Source organism: Pempheris klunzingeri, chromosome 7, assembly GCF_042242105.1.
Source record: "Pempheris klunzingeri isolate RE-2024b chromosome 7, fPemKlu1.hap1, whole genome shotgun sequence".
NCBI lineage: Eukaryota > Metazoa > Chordata > Actinopteri > Acropomatiformes > Pempheridae > Pempheris > Pempheris klunzingeri.
In genome coordinates this window covers 5,556,149-5,576,266 of record NC_092018.1, presented here as the reverse complement: position 1 = coordinate 5,576,266, position 20,118 = coordinate 5,556,149, and the positions used below count along the sequence as shown (strand labels likewise).

At 39.8% G+C, this 20,118-nt stretch overlaps 1 protein-coding gene across 3 annotated transcripts in view; it reads right to left on the bottom strand.

The window, feature by feature from the left end:
• Window positions 1-20,118, bottom strand: part of pcsk5b (proprotein convertase subtilisin/kexin type 5b) — a 72,791-nt gene that overhangs the window by 5,001 nt on the left and 47,672 nt on the right. Inside the window, exons 20-26 of one of the 3 annotated variants that reach the window (XM_070834575.1) lie at window positions 19,699-19,814; window positions 9,653-9,755; window positions 9,195-9,331; window positions 7,306-7,506; window positions 4,614-4,682; window positions 439-499; window positions 200-345 (exon numbers count right to left, since the gene is read on the bottom strand). In XM_070834575.1, the coding sequence (XP_070690676.1) occupies window positions 200-345; window positions 439-499; window positions 4,614-4,682; window positions 7,306-7,506; window positions 9,195-9,331; window positions 9,653-9,755; window positions 19,699-19,814 (833 nt within the window). Of the gene's footprint in view, window positions 1-199; window positions 346-438; window positions 500-4,613; window positions 4,683-7,305; window positions 7,507-9,194; window positions 9,332-9,652; window positions 9,756-15,815; window positions 18,120-19,698; window positions 19,815-20,118 lie in introns of those variants that run through there. The other 2 variants (XM_070834576.1, XM_070834577.1) reach the window with 2 other exon arrangements.

The following is a 20,118-nucleotide window of genomic DNA, read 5'->3' as shown; positions in this document are numbered from 1 at the left end:
AGAAATCATTAAAGATTCTGAGAACTGTGCAGTGACATTGAAACTATTATTTCTAGTGAGGTATCAGCTCCTCAGGGCACAGTGCCCCACCCTGTCTACCATATCTAAAGGATACTGAGTTACTCATTCTAGGCCCAAGAGTTTACTGGCTGATTCACACCATAACTCCACCCCAAATTATAAATATTACAAATATTACCGAAGACATAGAATCCCTCTTCACACCAGTAGCACTGGGACTGGTCACAGATGACACATTGTTTGTCTTCACATGGAGCACACACCATGGTGTCGTTCACACTGTAGGTCCGATCTGGACAGGACTGATGACAGTCTGTGCCTAACCTGATTGACAGACAGTAAGACAGATAGCATCAATATGAGGACTTATGAATACGGGGGTGTAATCCCATGAAACTCTCAGTTGCAGAGACTTACTGGTAATAACCATCTTCACATTTGAGACAGACAGTTTCCTGTCCCTGATCTCCTGAATCCTCTGTAGTGAAAAGCAGAAATTAATCAGGTATATTGTGAATCATGGACTTGAATTCTGGAGTGAAATTTCTCTGTTTGCAGTCCCAAAGCAAGACAAAAGACAGCCTACTTAGCATTAATGTTAGTTGTCTCAGCCTCTGTTCAAAGCATGTTTAAATATGATGTCGTAGTGTTTTTGTTTTACTGCTGTCATCGCCACATTTCAGGCATTTTCTTCCCCTACCTCTCATATTTAGAATATACTATAAAAGATAATTGTATCTTGTATCCCATCTTATTTACTGTGCACCCAAGGGCAGCACTGTGATTTTTCTAAATCCAGTTTCCTTTAACACCAGCAGGAGGCACTCTGACAACACACAATGAACGTGCCTCGCTCACCCTAGAATTGAAAGGATCAGACATCAGCTGAGTGTGATCAATGTAGAGCTAGCAAACAAATCAAACCCAGAAGCCACCAAACAAATGTAAAAGTCAAAGAGTCTCTACAGGCATTTCAGTTCACATCTATAATGTATATTAGTTTCACCCATCTTCAAGGAGTCATAAGTCATCAGATGCTGCTGTTCTTTGGTACTATGTGTGTGTTGGTGTGTGTGTGTGTGTGTCATGTCTGTTCAGCTTGAAGTGTACTGTGTGGGACAGGTTATGCAAAACATTGGATATTTGCTGTCAATATGTTTTTTTGTTTGTGTTTTGTTTTCTTTGTGTTTTGTATCTGGAGACCAGGAAACATATGCAGCAGATATTAATAAGTAATTCATGTGTGTGTGAAAGAGTGTTTTTGTACATACAGCCAAGGAGAAAGTTCATTTTTCCTCCAAACTAATTAATTCATGCTGTCAATCAAAACCATCCAACTGATAACTGAGGATGAGCCACGCTGTCATCCCTTAGTCCAGCAATGCCAAAACATCTCCAAGGACACATGGAGCGAGGGGGGGGGGGGGGAGAGAAAGAAAGGATCAGACAGGAATCAGAAAAAGGGAGAGATGGGTAAGGTGAAGGGGGAGATAGAAGGGGGAGAGAAAGAGATGGAAATAACTACTAAAAAAGCACCTTCTGCAGACTTTCCCTTGGGACATTCATCCTCTCCAGAAAAGCCTCCTTCGACCCCCACACCCCATTCCTCTCTCAGTTTCCTTCCAGCACCCACAACTTAACACTGCACTGGTTTGCACTTCAATGCGGTCGACAAGCCTCTACCTGTGAAAGCAATTACTCATACACAGAGAGACTGGAAGAAAGGAGAGGTGGGAGGGACAGAGGAGCCGGAAATCATGCCTTCAGGCTGTGTCTATGTGAAGAGAGAAAATAGCGCCCGCATAAATATTAACTGTGCAAGCCAGGGGAGGGAGGATTTCAGCAGAATTTAAACTGGCATACACATCCTGAAGCATGCACTTGTGGAATGTGCAAGCATTCATACACACACATTTACAGTCTACATGCACTCACAAGCTGCATATTAGACTAGCACTTACACGCATATGGTATACATGCACTTGCACACTGTCACACATCAAAGTGATCCGCACTGCAGTGTCAGTAAGAAGAAGTGATATGTAGTCAGGAGTGGGAATGGATGATCTCACTTTTACTATCACCTCAAATCATCACTTCAATGGGAGAAAGTGCTGATCAAGACATGTTTGAGAAGTGGATTGCTGATAGAGAAAAAGTGAACAGATGTGTCAATATAACGAAGCAAAACATTTATGAGAAAGACAGTGTTTTTCACGCACTGGAATGAGCTGCACAGCATCAAAACACTGGAGGTGAGATGAGTTTTAGCGTGCCAATAGTGTCTGAACAGCAAGAGTCCAGCTCTTTTCCCGAAGCGTTTGACTAGTAAAGATCAAAAATAGTTGGCACTGAAACAAAGTAAACAAGTTATGGTGCATTGCGCAGTCTGTGTAAATAATCTTGTCTTGAGCAATTATGGTCAAAAAAAGGTGTTTTGCAACTCTCATCAATGAAGTGAAAAACCATCTTGATATGTTGTGAGGAAAGGAATGAAAGAAGTAAGGGCTCAGACGCCCAGGCAGGAGAATTGGTGATGTTCAGAGAAAAACTTTGAGCACACAGACTCATTAGAGAGGTGTCTGCAGCGATGCCCCAGTAACAGAGAAAGCCATGGAGCCATGTGCCAAGGAGGGTTGAGATAATGAAGGTTTTTTTTGTTTTCTTTCTCAGGTAAAGACAACTTCTTGAGATATCGCCAGCCTGGGCAACACAAAACATGCCATTCCCCAAGTTACACAGAACTAAGACCAATTTGAAATAATACTAATCCAATTATAAGATATTTCAAACCCTTATTCCACGATTAAAGAGTATAGTATGCAGAGAGGGTCAATGAGTAAATAACTGGTGATGAGTTAAAAGGAAATACTGAAGTAATAAAAAGATAGGAATGAGAAGTGGCTCTTGGACCTTAACACACATTCAGGCTTGCAAGCTCATTGATAGATCTCACACAATGGCACATTACGAACTAACACACAAACACGTCTCATTTTCTGATTCGTAAACCTAATCTTAAATGTAAAGTTCACTCAAAATGAAACTAAAACCCAGACCTCAAGTGCAAACATTTGGTGTCAGAACATGTGCAGTGGTTTCAGGGGGTGAACTTTTTCATCCATAATACTGCACGTCTTAATCTAACCTATATCTAATCCTACTTTTGATTTATGACCTACACCCAAATCCTAACCCCAAAGTAGCTCCACAAAAAGATGGAGGGCATCCAAAACTGCATTAGATCCCAAAAAATGTCCTCACATCCCTGTAAATGTCTAGAACATTATCTTAGAAATACAGGATAAAACATAGTGTACGCATGCATGTCCACATATTAGATGCCAGTCTCAGACACTACACGTCTTCATCTTCACTTTAGCCCGTAGCATTGCATCACTGGGCCAATCATCTCAAATATTTAATCATCTGACTGACTCATTTAGCCTGCAAAATTGTGATTACTGAGAGCGGGTGGGTGGCAGGGCGGCTGTGGTGGGGATGAGAGTGAAGAAAGATATTCCAGCCAGAATGCATAATGACATAATAACAGCCCGTCTCCACCTCAGACTAGTTCAGCACAATAACAACTTTCTATGCTATGTCAGAAACCACACGGAAGGGCTCTTGTCTTTCTGTGGCTTGCACTGCCAAGGTGAGGTCTAAGAGCACATGGAATGAGATTTAGGGAGGATTCACATGTTTTCATATGTAACTGTGCTGATCTTTTTCTGCAAATCTTTTTCAAAACAACATTCACGGAAAGAGGCATCCTGTTTTGCTGTACACAACTGTGCTGATGTTTGATATTTATTAACAGTATGGAGGGAAACAGCAGTGGAAAGACAAATAGTTACGCACCATTCACCTCAGAGTCAAAAATCAATTTTTAAAACCCTTTGTAGGAGAGATAATGTCTGCCTTTGGCATAAATTAGATTTCAGGTTGTTTTCCTTGTAGACTGATGTTGAAGATAATCAGTCTTGCAAAAAGTGAAAAATATCAGATTGTCTGCGCCTGCATGAGTCCAAATACTTCTGTGGCGTCTTGGGATAACGGGGTAAGGTGTCTGATAGAACCTGCAATTATGTTCTAAGAGATGGGTTTGTTTGTCCAAATGACTTCCTTAATGAATGAGGCTTCCTGGAATAAACAAATTGTTCAGTAATTGTAGAACATCTTCTTTTTTAATAACTTAGTTGGGGGTTATGTAAGCTAATTTATGATGATATATTTGCAGTAATAGATAACCTATAGCAAAGAGTAAGGTGCAGCAACAATCAATGACAGCATCAGTAGTAAATGCAGGCACCCCACCTCACAATGACTATGTCAAATACATTTTGTACAGTAAATCCTCCTTTATTGGGTGTCATGTTTGGACTGAACTGAATTGATGAAAGTCTTCAGCAGTGAAAATAGTAAAAGTTGAGCAGTACATGTTTTTTTCATCTACAGTCACTGTGCCTCCAAGATATTGTGGTGTGCCATGTAACTACAGCATATAGTTGCTGCTATAGTGCATATGTTTTATTTCTGCACCCAACAAAGACGGTGAAAGAGGTAGGAAGAGAGAAAGTGAGTCTACTTACTGCGTTTACACTGCTTGCAGCCCTCGTCACAGGGAAGACAGTCCTCTCTCTCTGCATCTGCAACCTCAGCTAATCAAACCAACCAATAAAACGGTGCATTAAAATACATTTGACATAAGAAAATGGTGATGACATGACATATAGAAGACTTCAAAATGTTATATGTCCATTTTGTGAAAAGTATTTGAACTAATGTTATATTCAAAGCTGGTTTCAAGCCTGCATATTTTTTACAAACAAATGAGTCACAGGTGTGGATTGAAGTAAGTCTTACAAACATGACAATCAAATTACTACGTCATGTTATTTTGTCATCAGTCAATGATAAAGTGTCATTTTAACCACGCTTGTCTTATTTTCAGAATTACACACTTTGCCATCTTTTTACAAAAATTATAGCTTCATTTTGTAATGTTTATATGTTTCACTTGTTTTTAATGCCACTTAAATCAATGCAGTGTCATTGCTATGCCTGTGAAGAGTAGAGAAGAGAAGAGAAGAGAAGAGAAGAGAAGAGAAGAGAAGAGAAGAGACCACAACTGACAAATCCCACCACTGTCCACACCAGATGAAGTTTCATGTTGGCCTGTTGAGGCCTGCCTGCCTCATATGATAAGAATTTAGTCTCATCCTCCCACTCATACATATACTTTATATCCTCACATGCAAAATCTCTTTTTCACCTCTGTCTCACATTAAGTGTAGTAAAGTTATAACTGCGAACCTCAACCTCTCCTCCTTATTTTAAAAAACATCTCACTTAAAGCATTTCAGCAATCTTCCTTTGGCTGGCATTCATGTTTGATCTCATATGATGAGATAAAGTGCAATGTGTTCATCTTTCACAATCTCTCTGAAGATAAAGATAAAGTCTGCAAATGTTTTTTAGTTGAACAGATTTTGAACAGAAAGTAGAAGCAAGAGCACATCGATATCAGGCAGGCCCACATAAGTGAAATGAGTTAAGACAAGTCAAGTCAAACTGTATTTTTCCTGTGGGCCATTTTCATCTGTTTCTTTTTTAAAACATTCTATCTGTTTAACACAGCATTATAAATTATATGACTGTGGTGTGATGAAACACATCAATGCTGATATTAATATTTATATTTTTACTAAATTTATCAAAATCAGAATTTCATGGTTGCAGTTGCTTTTCCTAACAGAGCAGATTTTGCTTCTATTTAGAGGGGTTGTGGAGCGCCTTTGTCTCCACAGTGTCTTTATATGCAGAAAACTTTTTGTTGTACAACAGATCCACCAACCTCTGTACCAGCAGCACTCTCTCTGCTTAACCACTTTGGAAACTCTGACTCTAATAAATCAGGTTACTTTTTGCTACTGCAGTGGTCCCCTCTTACACTGAACCTTGTCAGTCGAATAAATTCCACTAAAATGTTAATACTCCTCAAATTTACATATTTATTTCAGCGCGTAAGAGTATTCATTCCAAAATCAATCTTTGTTTCATTAGATTATATCCTCATACATATGGCAAAATAAGAAGCCATAAGAAAGATCTTACTCCAGAGACTTAAAAGAGATGGGGAATGGGACTCCACTATTACTGGGCTGCTAACATTGTCTTGCCTTTTGGAACCACTTCTACCTTCAGCCCCCAGAATGGGCATCAGTAGGGCTAAAATCATGGCAGTATATTTCGTGCCCTGTAGTCCTTGGTTCACCTCTTAGCCACTCTCTGACTAAATCAATAGACAACCCATTATATCTTCACATCAATACACAAATCCTCCCTCTGTGACCCCCTGGTAGCCTTGTTAGACATTACTGATGGAGACGATCCTCTTCTGACATTTGCAGACCGCTGCATGGTTGCCTTTGCCTCATTCTTGGCTAGACACACAGTCTTGCTAAAATGGAAGAATGGTGCCCTGCCCACACTTAGTGGCCTTGAGACATAATGCCCTGCCTTAAATTGGAGATGATACCCTTCTCAGTCAGCGTCTCTGAGGAGGAGACCCTTTCGACATACTTTAATAACACCCAAACAACATAGCATGACATAACTGCCTTAACACAGAAAATAACATTCGACTTTGTGGAAAAGGCTCTATTTTTGGTTTAACTTCTTTATTTCTAGGCATTGTGCCATATACCTATTCTAGATCATCAAGGGGACTGGGAAAGAGGAATAGGGACATCCTACTTTCTTACTGTCATTATTTTCATAGTTTGTGTTTTTATATAATACTACATTGGGGTATATTTTGTAATGATGTGGAATATGTCTGTTCAACCCTGAGGAAAATCTCAATAAAAAGATTTTTAAAAGAAAAAAAAAGAATGTTAATTTTCTCTTACCAAATCAGTTGCTACTAAGCAACTCTTACCGTTATGTACTGGTTCAAAGAAGCTGGTCCAAATAACTCCTATTGATGGTCAATCTGTGTATAATTCTGTTGGCTCTGAGCCCTGTGTGTCACCATATTGTGTCACCATATTTGCAATTTGAATTTTAATGCTTGCTCTAAAATGAGGTCACTGTGCTACATGTGTGCTCCCTGAGGCAACGTTTGCCAAATTCAGCCCAATTCTGTGACACTGGTGTTGAGCAACAATAGCATATATTATAAGATCCTTCCCTAATTCTTCACTTATTTTCATGTAGATGACATTTTTTATTCTTTCTGATTGTTTTAAACTCTTATGAGGCTCTACCAGCTTTTCTCACCCGCACTGCACTCCAACTGGATGCACTGGCCATTTCTGAGCTTGTGTCCTGGGCTGCAGTGGAGGCAGTGATCTGCTGCTGTACAGATGATGCAGTCTGCAGGACAGGGTTCACACCGCCTCCTTGCAGAGCTGAAGAACTCCCCTGGACAGACATCCCGACACTGACCCTGAAAGAGGTACCTTTCCACCTTAAACCTATCTAGATGAAGCAAGAAAAGAAAAGGCCATCTGTTCAGGACCTGTTCTGAGGGACAAGAACTGTGCCAAGTGAGTGTTGATGCACAAAACAGGTTTGCAGACATATTCATAGAGGAAGTCAAACACATGTACATAGACACAGGTTGATTTGTCTGTAATTCATTATATATTCACATTGGATTGTAACATATTTACAGCATGTCTAAACTCAGTCTTTGCTTTCATGGAAAATATTTAAAAACTTCAGTACTTGTGTGTGTGACCATAATTTCATGCATGTCTGGGTTTGCGTGTGTCAGTGTTTTGAAATGGACACTTGGACATATTTTTGATTAGCCATCTTTTTTCCCTTCATCTCTTTCCTTGTTCCCCATTACACTCCCTTCTGTAGCTCTTTCATTTTTTAACCCTCTAGAGACAGCAGGGGTGTAAAACTCCACATTACTATCAAAGGTTAGTATCATGAATTGTCTGTTCAGTACGTACCAGTATGCACGTGTGTGCGTGTGTGTGTGTGGGTGGGGGGGTAACTGGCTAAGATAAGAGAGGATGTTTTGAGAGAGAAATGACATGGGGAGAGACAGATGGAGGGTCTCTTCATATTATTATTGTTATGTCTCATTGAGCCTTAGACAGACCTGCAATTAAATGGAACCACATTGCAAACAGAGTCTGACAAACTTTACGGCTAATTGAGTGTGTGCGTGTGTGTGTGTGTGTGTGTGTGTGTGTGTGTGTGTGTGTATGCGAGGTGAGAGAGTGAGTGAGTGAAGGGGAAATCTGGTGTTAATCTTCTCCTTGGCTGTCTGGTATCTCAAAGTGTGTGTGTATAGGCGGGTGTGTGCGTAACAGAATCTCCCCAGTGTAAATACATTCATTCTGACAGCCATAATACTGTCTGTGACACTGTGATAAACACAGTTATTACTATCACCTTCAAGTTGATATTTCTTCAGCTGTGAGCCTCTAATGACATTCGGGTTTTATCATTAATGATTGTTTTCACACTGATGAAAAAAAGTTTTTTATGAACTTCGAATTGGCTACACAGGATCCTGCGATAGCAAAACTTACTAGAATGTAAGATTTTTAAAGGAAGTGAAAGCAGCAATCAAATTCAAACACAGCTTTACCTTTAACTGAGCTAAAATCTGAGAGATGTGCATTGACCTCTGCATGAGGATACAACGAACAAATGACTGATTCCCCCATTTAACACATCTATCAGCAGGCCTTGGCTGAATTACTGCTTTAATTAGATTCATTTACTTTTAGAGGATTGATTGGTGGAGTCTGGCACAAATGAGCCTTGGCTTGATCCATGTGATGTTACAAAAAAGCACGATTTCACTTACATTCCAGTCACAGCTAGATAGATGGGTTTTTAAGTGAACACCAGTGCATCTCTGCAAAACAGCTACCTGTGTCATTTCAAAGGCTGAGACTGTGCAGGTTTTATATGATGGGAAATAAAACAAGGGAACTGTTCAAATATATAAGACTGTATTTATGGTTTGATCTCCATTAACTGGTGTAGCTGTTTTCTGCCATTTAGAATAATGCAAATTTGATTTAGGCTATACTATTAGAAATATACAAATGTCAAGATTTTTTAGTTGAATATGCATCTCATTAGCAAACAAGGTAAAACACAATCATTAGTGTGGTCAGATCCACTGGTTAGCATACCTATGTCACAGCTGGTGCAGCTGTCAGGTCCCTCGTCAGTACACTCATGGCAGGTGTGGTGACAGAGGTGGCACTGCCTCCCCATGGCATAACGCCCCTTTTGACAACGGATGTCACATCGTCCATCATCAAAAAACCTGCAGGTGGGGACGTGATTGGACACAATAAAAACCGACCAAAAAACTATACTGATACTTTTAGAATATTAGATGTTTTTAGAATAGACAAAAAAGTTACTCAATTACAGTAACAAGAGTTCTTCTAATGATACTGAACCACTTGAGAGTTTTTGGTCATGTGGATTCAGGGGCCACCATGTATAGACCAATGTCAGCTTTTAGTTCTTCACTTTTTGACAGTTTATGTGATGGTTAGGTTGGAATATAATCAGTGTACCTCCTGTGCAGTGTCCATTTGTATCTTTGGAACATAGATGTTTATGTGTGAGTGGTTCTCACCGTGTTATAGGGCAGCTGGTGCAGTCCTCTCTCTCCGGACCCGTGCACTGCAGACAGGTAGCATCACACAGGTGGCACTTTGCATGGTGACTCATATATTCTCCTGCAGACGGAGATCAACAGTGAACAACATGAACTCACACTGGCTGCCTGACAAATTCTGCCAACTATTTTTTTGCGACTTATTTCATAATTACGTACTTGGTTGCTCCATGCTTTGTTTTTATTTGTTTACCTGCTTTGTTTTGTGTTTGCTCAAATTTTTTCTTACTGGAGTGACTTGAGTTGCTAATGTGATGTGTCCTAGTTGCACCAATTATAACCAACAGTCAGTTGTTATTGTTTTCATTTCATTGAAGGTCCAGCTCATTATCCTCTGACTTCTGACATCTGCTGCATAATAACAGCTTCTTTTTGCTGTCACCTTCTCTTTGTCTTGTTTTTGCATTATGTGCAAATACATTTCACAGGTTTAAAAACATCTTTATAAGTGTCAACTTTGAACATGTCTGCTGTGCTGAGAGCTGAGTGTTCTTATGGTAAACAGGGATACACTTTGAATTTGAGATCTGTTTTTGGTCCCTTGTGAGTTTGAAGAAAAAGTAAAGATTCCCAAATTAACTCTTTTTAAACAAATACAGACGATTATTTCCATCATGAGTTACAAAACCTCCACTCTATAGCTAACATAAATTTACTTTGAAAAGTAAATTGATATTGCCGCAAGTTTTAAGCACCACTGCCTCACAGCAGACAGCTCATGCATGGGTTCAAACCCTTTGTGTATGGAGCTTGTATGTTCTCTCCATGTGTGTATTCCTGCCACAGTCCAAAAATGTGAAGTTTAGGTGAACTGAAAAACTATAGTTATCCATGAATGTACTTGTCTGGTGCACCCTGCCTCTCATGGGTGACTGGAGGCTTTCTCAGACCTTAGACAGGACAAGCAGAAAGGATGTATGCAAAATACTTCTTTATGTTTTCCAAAACCATCTAGCTTTGAGCTTAAGATTTAAAGGAGCCACTCTGCGAGCAATACTTTTAATGACCTGCATTAGATTCAGGTGTATTAGCCAACTATAGACCTATATCCAACCTTCCCTTTCTCTCCAAGATCCTCGAGAAAGTAGTAGCCAATCAGCTGTGTAATTTTCTAAACTCCAATAGTCTATTTAAGGATTTTTAGTCAGGTTTTAGAGCGCACCATAGCACAGAAACAGCACTGGTGAAGGTTACAAACGACCTCCTTATGGCATCAGACAGAGGACTTCTCTCTGTACTTGTCTTGTTAGATTTGAGTGCTGCATTGGACACCATTGACTATCATATCCTATTACAGAGACACTTCGTTGGCATAAAAGGAACCGCATTAAGCTGGTTTAAGTCCTATTTAACAGATCGATTTCAGTTTGTACAAGTTAACAATGAGTCCTCCGTCCACACTAAAGTTAGACATGGAGTTCCACAAGGTTTGGTGCTTGGACCGATATTATTTACCTTATACATGCTTTCTCAGGGTAATATTACCAGGAAACACTCCTCCTTTTCCATTAATTTCCATTAATTTCCACTGTTATGCAGATGATACCCAATTATACTTATCAATAAAACCAGATGAATCCAATCAGTTGACTAAAATCCAAGTCTGCCTTAAGGACATAAAGTCCTGGATGACCAACAATTTTCTGCTGCTAAACTCAAACAAAACTGAAGTTATTCTACTCGTCCCTAAACACCTTAGAGACACATTTTCTAACAATATAGCTACACTGGATGGTATTACTCTGGCCTCCAGCTCCACTGTGAGGAATCTGGGAGTTATCTTTGATCAGGATTTGTCTTTTAACTACCACATAAAACATATGTACCTAATACCTACTGATGGTTCCTAAAGTCCTCAAAAGTAGCGCAGGAGGCAGAGCTTTCAACAATCAGGCTCTCTCCTGTGGAATCTCCTTCCAGTCTGGGTTTGGGGGGCAGACACCTTCTCTACAATTAAGAGTAGACTAAAAGCCTTCCTTTTTGATAAAGCTTATAGTTTAGAGCTGGCTTGGGCCTTGGACCAGCCCCCAGTTATGCTGCTATAGGCTTAGACTGCTGGGGGACTCCCCATGATGCACTGGGCTCCTCTCTCCTCATCTTCCTCTCCATCCTTATGCTTCATGTCTCTTTAATGTCTATTACTAACTTGGTATCTTCCCCGGAGACTTTCTGTGCTATTCTCATCTCTCAGGTTCCTGAGGATCGTGGTCATGGTTCTCCTGGCTGTGGTTCTCTGGCTTTATGAATCACTGCTGTGGATCGCCAGCCACCGCCACTTTTTATCAATATTAGTCGTGCCTTTCTATGGCCATATCCTCCACTGTTGAAAATGCTGAAAATGTGTGTAGGTTTGGGGAAGTCGGAAAGTTTTTGTCAAAAAACGAAACACAGGCTGGAAATTAAGTTCTGAGTGCCAGAAATTTCAACACCTGGCAAAGCCATTGTTGAGTCACTGTCGTTGATCAAAAGCATTATCACGCTCCAGGTAGACTTACAGTTGCACCTAAAATTATCATTATGTGTTATATATTGTTAGGTGTATTGGCAAAATGTTACTGTGTTCAATGAACAACTCAAACAAGGACAATTGAAATAGCTCCACACAACTAATATTACTGTAATATTACACTTTTCATGACTACTGCAGTCTCAAAATTATTCAACTCCTTCTTGACAAGCATCTTTAGTACTTAGTAGAGCTCCCTGTTGCTGTTATGACCTGCTGCAAACATGATGCATAGCCAGACACCAGCGTGACAGCCTGACAGCATTCCTGAGGAATTTTAGCCCATTCCTCATGGGCAACAGCCTTCAGCTCTCGAATATTCTTGGTTTTACATGCTGAAACTGCATTCTTCAAAACCCACCAGAGATTTTCTATGGGATTCAAGTCAGGTGACTGTGACGGTCAGCCTAGTATCTTCCACGACTTTTTTCTGAAGCCAAGCCTTGGTAGACTTTGAGGTATGTTTGGGATCATTGTTCTGTTTGAAGGTCCAAAGACGCCCAAGCTTCAGCTTCCTCACAGACGGCATGACGTTTTCTCCCCGGATTTCCTGATACTTGAATGAATCCATCTTGAGCTCCAAATGCTGCAGGTTTCCAGTGCCAGAAGAAGCAAAGTAGCTCCAGAGCATCACTGAGCCACCGCCATGCTTCACTGTAGGCAGGGTATTCTTTTCAGTGTATTCTTTTCAGTGTATGTCACATTCTTCCTCCTCCAGACATACCGCTGATCCATAGACTCAAAAAGTTTTGTTTTGTTTCATTGCTCCACAGAACCATACCATAGAAGCCTGCTGTCACTAAGTCTTGCTGCAGGTCTTTTGTAGTCACTCGAGGGTTTTTGGCCACCTGCCTCCACAGAAAACTGGTGGCAGCCGTTGATGCTTCCTCTCTCTGCCACATCCAGGTAGTGTAGCCAGTGTTCCTTCAGCTTTGAATTGACAAACTATGCTTCCAAAAGTATCTCTATGAACATTCAGTGCCTTTGTTATCTTTTTATATCCTTTTTCTTTTTTGTGCAATTCAATTATCTCCTCACTTAACTTTTTGGACAATTCTCTCGATTTACCCATATTTCTAACATGTGACCATGCAACTTATGAGGGTTGAATAATTTTGAGACTGCAGTAGTAATTAAAAGTGGCACATTGTGTTAAATTTGGAGAAACCACCTGTAATATTAGTTGTGTTGAGCTATTTCAATTGTTCTTGAGTCGTTCATTGAACACAGGTGAGAGTTTGTAAATGTTGCCAATACATCTAATTTGCAGTGGAGGTTGAATAATTTTGGGTGCAACTTTATTATTGCCAATCCACAATATACAGCAGTAGAAAGTTTCTGCACTTGTTATATTATAAATAAATACAAAATATTACCAAATCTGTTCTGCCATTGCATGATTGTTACATCCAACGGTGGTCACATTAATCCTGGACATATATAATATGCATTATTGTGTTATTGTGTGCAAAGTTGCAAAAGAATTGAGATAGAACTTCTAAAAAACCCATCAACCTTCAGCTTCACACTTCACAGCATGAAAAGAGCCATAACAAAAGAGGCATAAACATTGTCTCCTATCCCACCTTTGTATTAGACAAAGGTGACAGACACTGGGTATTTATGTGTGTGTGTATGTGTGCGAGCATCCTTCAAGGCAGTGGCGAGGTTGTCTGTGCTCTCTGGCTTTCTGTGAAAGCTCAATTGTTCCTTTCAAAACAAAAGAGCTTCTTTGTGTACAAACACAACAGGCGGTGGCTTCCCATTCAGTAGAGCTCTGCTGCTGAAACGATTCAAACAGCCCCCGAATAAACGCCGTCACTCTCCCTCACTCACTCACACACACACAAATTGTCTCCCTGTCTTTCTGTTTGTCTCCCCCTCACTCACGCACACAAACAAACAGGGAGCCAAGATCTCAAGGGACGGAAAGCCGCACAACTCCACTCAGCAAAAGCAGACACTTTGGACTCCCACTGCCAGACGGGAGAAGAATGGAGTGGAGAAGAAAGAGAGCCTGTCACTCAGGGGAGTAAAACTTTTCCTCTGTTATGGACTCGGCTGACCTTGTGAGGACATTGACAGTCTACTCTGTTCGGAGAGAGAGCTATGCTGGCAGATATCACACTGACATCCACCACACCTGGTCCTGAATCCCAATTCCTTGGCCCTTCCACCTCCTGATACCCATGCATACTTGGTCTAAGAAAGTAGAAAAAAAAGGGAGCACCCCCGCAGGTGCTCAAGAGAATATTGACCATGTTGTTTATCTAATATTGTGTACGTAATACCACGGGGAAGTTCCTTCTTCTCCACCAGAGTTAGGATGTACATAGTTAATCCATGTGGGGAGATTTGTCCTCAGTATTTCACCTATCCTAACTATGTAGTAAACCAATGCCTCACTCAAGGGCAGTTTTGGGATTAATACCTAACATGCATTACTTCTGGGGTTAGAAGCACCAAAACACAAACAGCACATACTGACAACCACTGAGCCACAGTGTTGCCCGCCCAGGATAAACTAAGATCTTTTTGTGGCTCCCCACATGATTTGAGTGCCAGTAAATTCCAAAAATTGGTGGGATAATGTTAATTATGGGCAGAATCAGCACTGGAGAAAGCTCAAGCCATGACAAGAGGTGCACTTAACAGAAAGAATACCATTTTGGAGTTTGGTGAGAACTGAAATCAGTATTTATGTGCAAGATGTTGACTTGTAGTTCATATTCAAATGAAAGAGCTCATAATGACCTCCTAAAACCTTTTAGGATTCTCAGACAACTGTGCTGGATTATGGATATTCAAATTTAAAAAACTACGATGCAGAGTTTGTATATGCAAGCACTAGACTCTTGTGTGTACAACTGCATTAAATGTATAACCGCATTATCCACGTTTCTTTTCAGTACTAATACCACTATTAACAATAAACGGATTATCGGGTTAAATACGACTATTTAAAGAAATGTGTTATTTGTTTCCTCCTTAAACAGAGCTGATTTTTTAGCAGTAGATAGTAACAGATAGTAGCAGTAGTTGCCATTATCTAAATGACTGCTTTAGAGAGCAATACAATAATTTCTGCTGTTTGACAAAAGGAAAAGAAAATTGAACGTAATCGCTAGAAAATAAGTTCCACATTCAACCTCATCTTATCCCTCTCATGAATGTGAAATAGTCTTGACAAAGTCCATATAACAATAGGTTTGCGCCTATGATAAAGCAGCAAAACCAAGCATTACTGATCTTCTTTTAAGGCCGATCTAATTATCATTGAGTGCACATGTCTCCCTTTAAGTGCTCTAACTGGGGCATGTGGAACTTTCATTTAATCAATCTGATTGAGTGCTGAAAAACTAAAAGTCTCTGAAAGCAATGTTCTGAATGACAATGATGTTATTGCCTTTCACGAACCTGTAAAAATAACTCAACAGAGATGAAAACAGGTAACCATAATGTTTTGAGAAGGAAGTGAGAAACTGATGAAGGAAAATGCTACTGGATGAAATAATACTGATTAATGCACTGTCAACATAATTAGTGTATTAATAAGAACTGAAAAGAAAACAAAAACATGAACAGATTAAACATTTTAATAAGAACACTTAAGTAAAAAAAAAGATTTTCAAAACTAGGACTTTGAGTAACATTAATAATGCATTGTCACAGATACACAATAAAAACAGCTTTTATACGAGGGGTGTGTGTGTGTGTGTGTGTGTGTGCATCTAATACCACACAATTATCTAAAATCAATTCAAGTCATCTTAAACAATGACCGAGAATAAGTTTTTGTTAACCAAAAAAGGGGAGTCATCAATCTTTATTACAAATCATCAAGAACCATAACCAGTGGACAGTACAACAATTCATCTAATACTGTAAATGCTCAAGCTGCAGGTTTGAAAACCCACACAAATAGAATAAGAATCTTAAACATTATATTTGCTGTTGTTTATTAGAAACCAGCACCACCAGAATAACCTTTGAGTTTCATCAGGTAAGGTTCAGAGACAGACAAGAGGAGAAACCAGACTGCATCTGAAGCCTGTCGGTCTTGACACAAGTACAGTTTGGCTCAATATGATTTAAAATTTCTGAGACATTCCCGGTCCTGCATTGATGCTGTCAGTTCACTTTCAGTACTAACAATCAGAGTGTAAATAGAAAAAAAAAATTGATTGCCTCAATATGTTTGTATTCAGACTTTTCTGGGGTTGACTATCAAATGTGTTTCAGTATCTACATTTTGAACAAAATCCCTTTTCTGAAATGACAAAGCAAAAGCAAAATCGTCACAGCTCTGATTTGCACCACAGCGGTTTACTGTCTGTCTGTCAGAGACCTTTATCTGCAAATGAAACATGATAATGACAGAACATTTTCTGTGCCGATCATTGACCTTCTATGTTGAAAGTGTGGAGCAATACTTCAGTTGATATGCATTGCCATTATATAATGGAATGATGAAAAGTAGAAATGTCTAAAACTAAATATATTTGAGAACAGTAACATGTAGGGATGCACCGATACAGACAAAATGTAATTACGGGGTTCATTTTCCTTTACTTGGGTTACATATGGAATGTGGAACTAACACAGAAAAATGCAGTTACCTGTAACAAATATGACTTCTATCTAAACTATTTTATCCGGTGACAACTAAGTAATAGTGGAGCTCTAAAATGGTTCAGTCGCAGTAATGGATGGACTCAATACTCCGTTTTGGGCAAAAGCTTTGTATCTAGAATCTGCATCATGGGTGAAAAATGGGCATCGGTGCATCCCTAGTACCACAAATTCATTATAACTCACTGCAGCACTTCTTACCCTGCAGAAAGCTCCAGAAGGAATGACTATTGACTTGTCTTGTAGTACCTCTGGAATGAATCAATGCTGTCTGGGCTTACATTAAGAATTAATGGCATTCTCCTACACACACAAATAAAGACAAACACACACGCACACACTATTCAGAGGGCAGGTTTATGTTTTTAAATAAATGAAATGAGGTGATTTTGGTCAGTAATGTACATCAGTCTTGGGATACGGTCACACTGTAGTATCTAACTTCAAATGGTGGCTGATTTATGTGACAGAGTTCAAGTGTATATGTGTGGCACATATGTATCCTCTGTGTGTGTGTGTGTGTGTGTGTGTAGAACTGTGTGTGAATTTGTCTTCCCTCCCCTAAACAGCCAAAGTCAGCCCAGACAGACATTATTTTCACATTACTGAGTGAGCTTCTTTTTTTTTTTCCTTTGACGTATATTTACAGGCAAAAAACCAGGGCCTTTCCTACTGTATGTTCACTTTCCATCTGTTTATCGTTAACACTGGAAAGAGAGGAGGAAGAGGAGCCAAAATAAAAATGCACACAGGCTTATTCAGAGATTCACAGGCTGAGTGGCTCCTGTTTTAAGCTATGCTTCCTACACTGGCAACAAAAAAGAAGGTTCAATTATTTTGGCATCGATGCTTTGGTCACAAAATACCGACACTTTTATTCTTTTGTTTGTTTTCACTTTTGTTTTCATTTTCTCATTTGTTCTTGAAATAAGTCCCAGTCATTTTACACCCTGACCACATTTGTGTGTCCCAGTACAGAAAAAAGGTAGGTTTGTTGTAGTCCTGTCATCGCACCTCCGATGCAGTCCCTTTAAGAGGCACAGATTCTCTTATAAATTATGTGACTGTGAGTGAGTGGGCAGGGGGGTTTGAGAAGGAGGGGTGCCCCCTGTGCCCCCACACCCCCCCCACACACCCCCGCTCTCCCTTTACGCCCAGTGAGTACGTCCCGTCACCCCTTTTGCGAGCACGTTCTGCAGCACAGTTGCTGCAGCACTTTCCTCTGGCAAAGATTGTTCTTTTTAACAAGCACGCAGAAACTGCCTTCTGCCCAAGATTCTTCATTTGCTTTCCACAGACCAGGAAGAAGAGATACAGGGCGAGTTTGGAAGAAGGGGAGGGGGGAAACACAAAGGAACACGCACACAATCACAAACACACAAAAAGGGCAGATTCATTAGAAATAGTTGAATGGTAGGCAGAGCCATGTGATTGGTCAGGAGAGGGTTCAGGTGACAGCAACAGTTTTTTGATCCAATCACAGGTGATGTTCATCGGGGTGGAAAATGATTGTAGTCCAGTGGAGTGATTGGATCCATGTCAGGAGAGAAGGAAATCAGATTTGGGAGAAAAAAAAAAACAGAGAGAGAGAGAAAAAACAAACGTCACACAATTAGCAAATTGAAGATTTTTGAAGTTCACAACTTGGTGTCATTTTGCATCACAGAAAACCACCAGTGGACCACCAGTCTGTAAAAACTATTGTAAAAAAAATACACCAATTCTTTCATCTATCAACAGCAATGAAATATACTGGTTACTTCTGAGATGTCAATCAAAGTTTCATCAATACGAAACTAGTTACTTTTGGTTTAGGAAGGTTGGAAACAGACTGAGTGTGCACTTTAAGGAAAGTATTTATCGTGAGAAAGTAAAGGAACTTCTTTTCAGAGCTTGATCTCATCACAAGCTGGAATACTTTTCGGCCATCTGTTCATTTTAATGACAAGGTCGTGGCTAGAGCAGCAAATCACAGGTTGCAGTCAACGCTATATACTCAGATCATCACCTTGGCAGGTTAGTGAGAAACAGTGACATTTACACTAAAAGCTCCAGAAGCCAAACAGGCACAGTTCAGAAAGCACTTGATCATAGAGTGCAGCAAACAGAAAAGCAAAGTGCAAGTAAAGACACAAGAGAAATTAGTGTAGTGGAGAAGATTATATGGAGCACTTGAAAAATAAGAAAAAAGAAAAAGAGTAAGTAGATGCTTCAAGAAACTTTTCAGCCTATGCAGCTTGACAAACTACAATAAAAACAACCAGGGAAAGGCTGAGGTTACGATAAGGCAAAGCTACAAAAATACACGAGTGAGTAATCCCAGAGAGATTTTATATGAATAATAAGCAGAACATGAATGACACCTTTAGATAAAGAGCACAAAAGGCAAAAGCAAGGACAGGCCGCTTTCCTGCTTTGAAGCAACAACACTGAGCAGTTTGACTCAAGAAGTTAGTACAAAGCTCAAACATTAAAAAAAGAAGGCCACAGGTGAGGCCTCAATAAAGCTACCTTAACATTCATTTTCATAACCCGTGGGATATAACACATTTTATCTGGAGATACAAAATAGTCTCAAAGAGTAGAGATGTAGAGCTGGGATTGTTAAGACTATAATTTGTGTAATTTTGCATTCAAGATTTGGCAGAAATACTGTTGTGAATCAAACACATTGTGAAGCATGTTTTTTCCTGCTGTGGCTCTGTGCAATTCAATGGTCTAAGTCCGTACAGACATTTAACTGGAGACTACACTAGAAAGTGTTATGACTATTGCATGTAAGGGTTATGGGTTAGGATTAGCAATGCAACAAGTATAAAATAAACACACTGAGACCATCTTATAGATTAAAATGCTGACAACTCACCATCTTTGCAGATGGTGCTGACCAAGCAGGCTCCTGCTTCCAGATTGTAACCACTGACGCAGCTGCTGCAGTTTCTTTCACCGGGCCCCAAGCACTCGTAGCAGCTATGGTCACACCTGTCGATGGTTATATGAAGAATTAGGTACTAGACCAGGCTGTATTATACTGTGTATATCACATGTCCTCTTGAACTGTGAAGGATAAGGATATTTCAGTTTAATTTCTTTACAGTTTTTGCAATGATGGTGATTCATTTTGTTCAATTTATGCTTTTCATTTACAACTGCAGTTGACTGCTATGTCCCTTTCAGTGTGAGCAAGGTACTGGAAACTTTAAAGAGATTAAATTTGTTCTCAAAACAAAAACTGGATAAGAAAATATCTGAAATAATCCTTTTGGAAAAAACAGAAAACAGATAA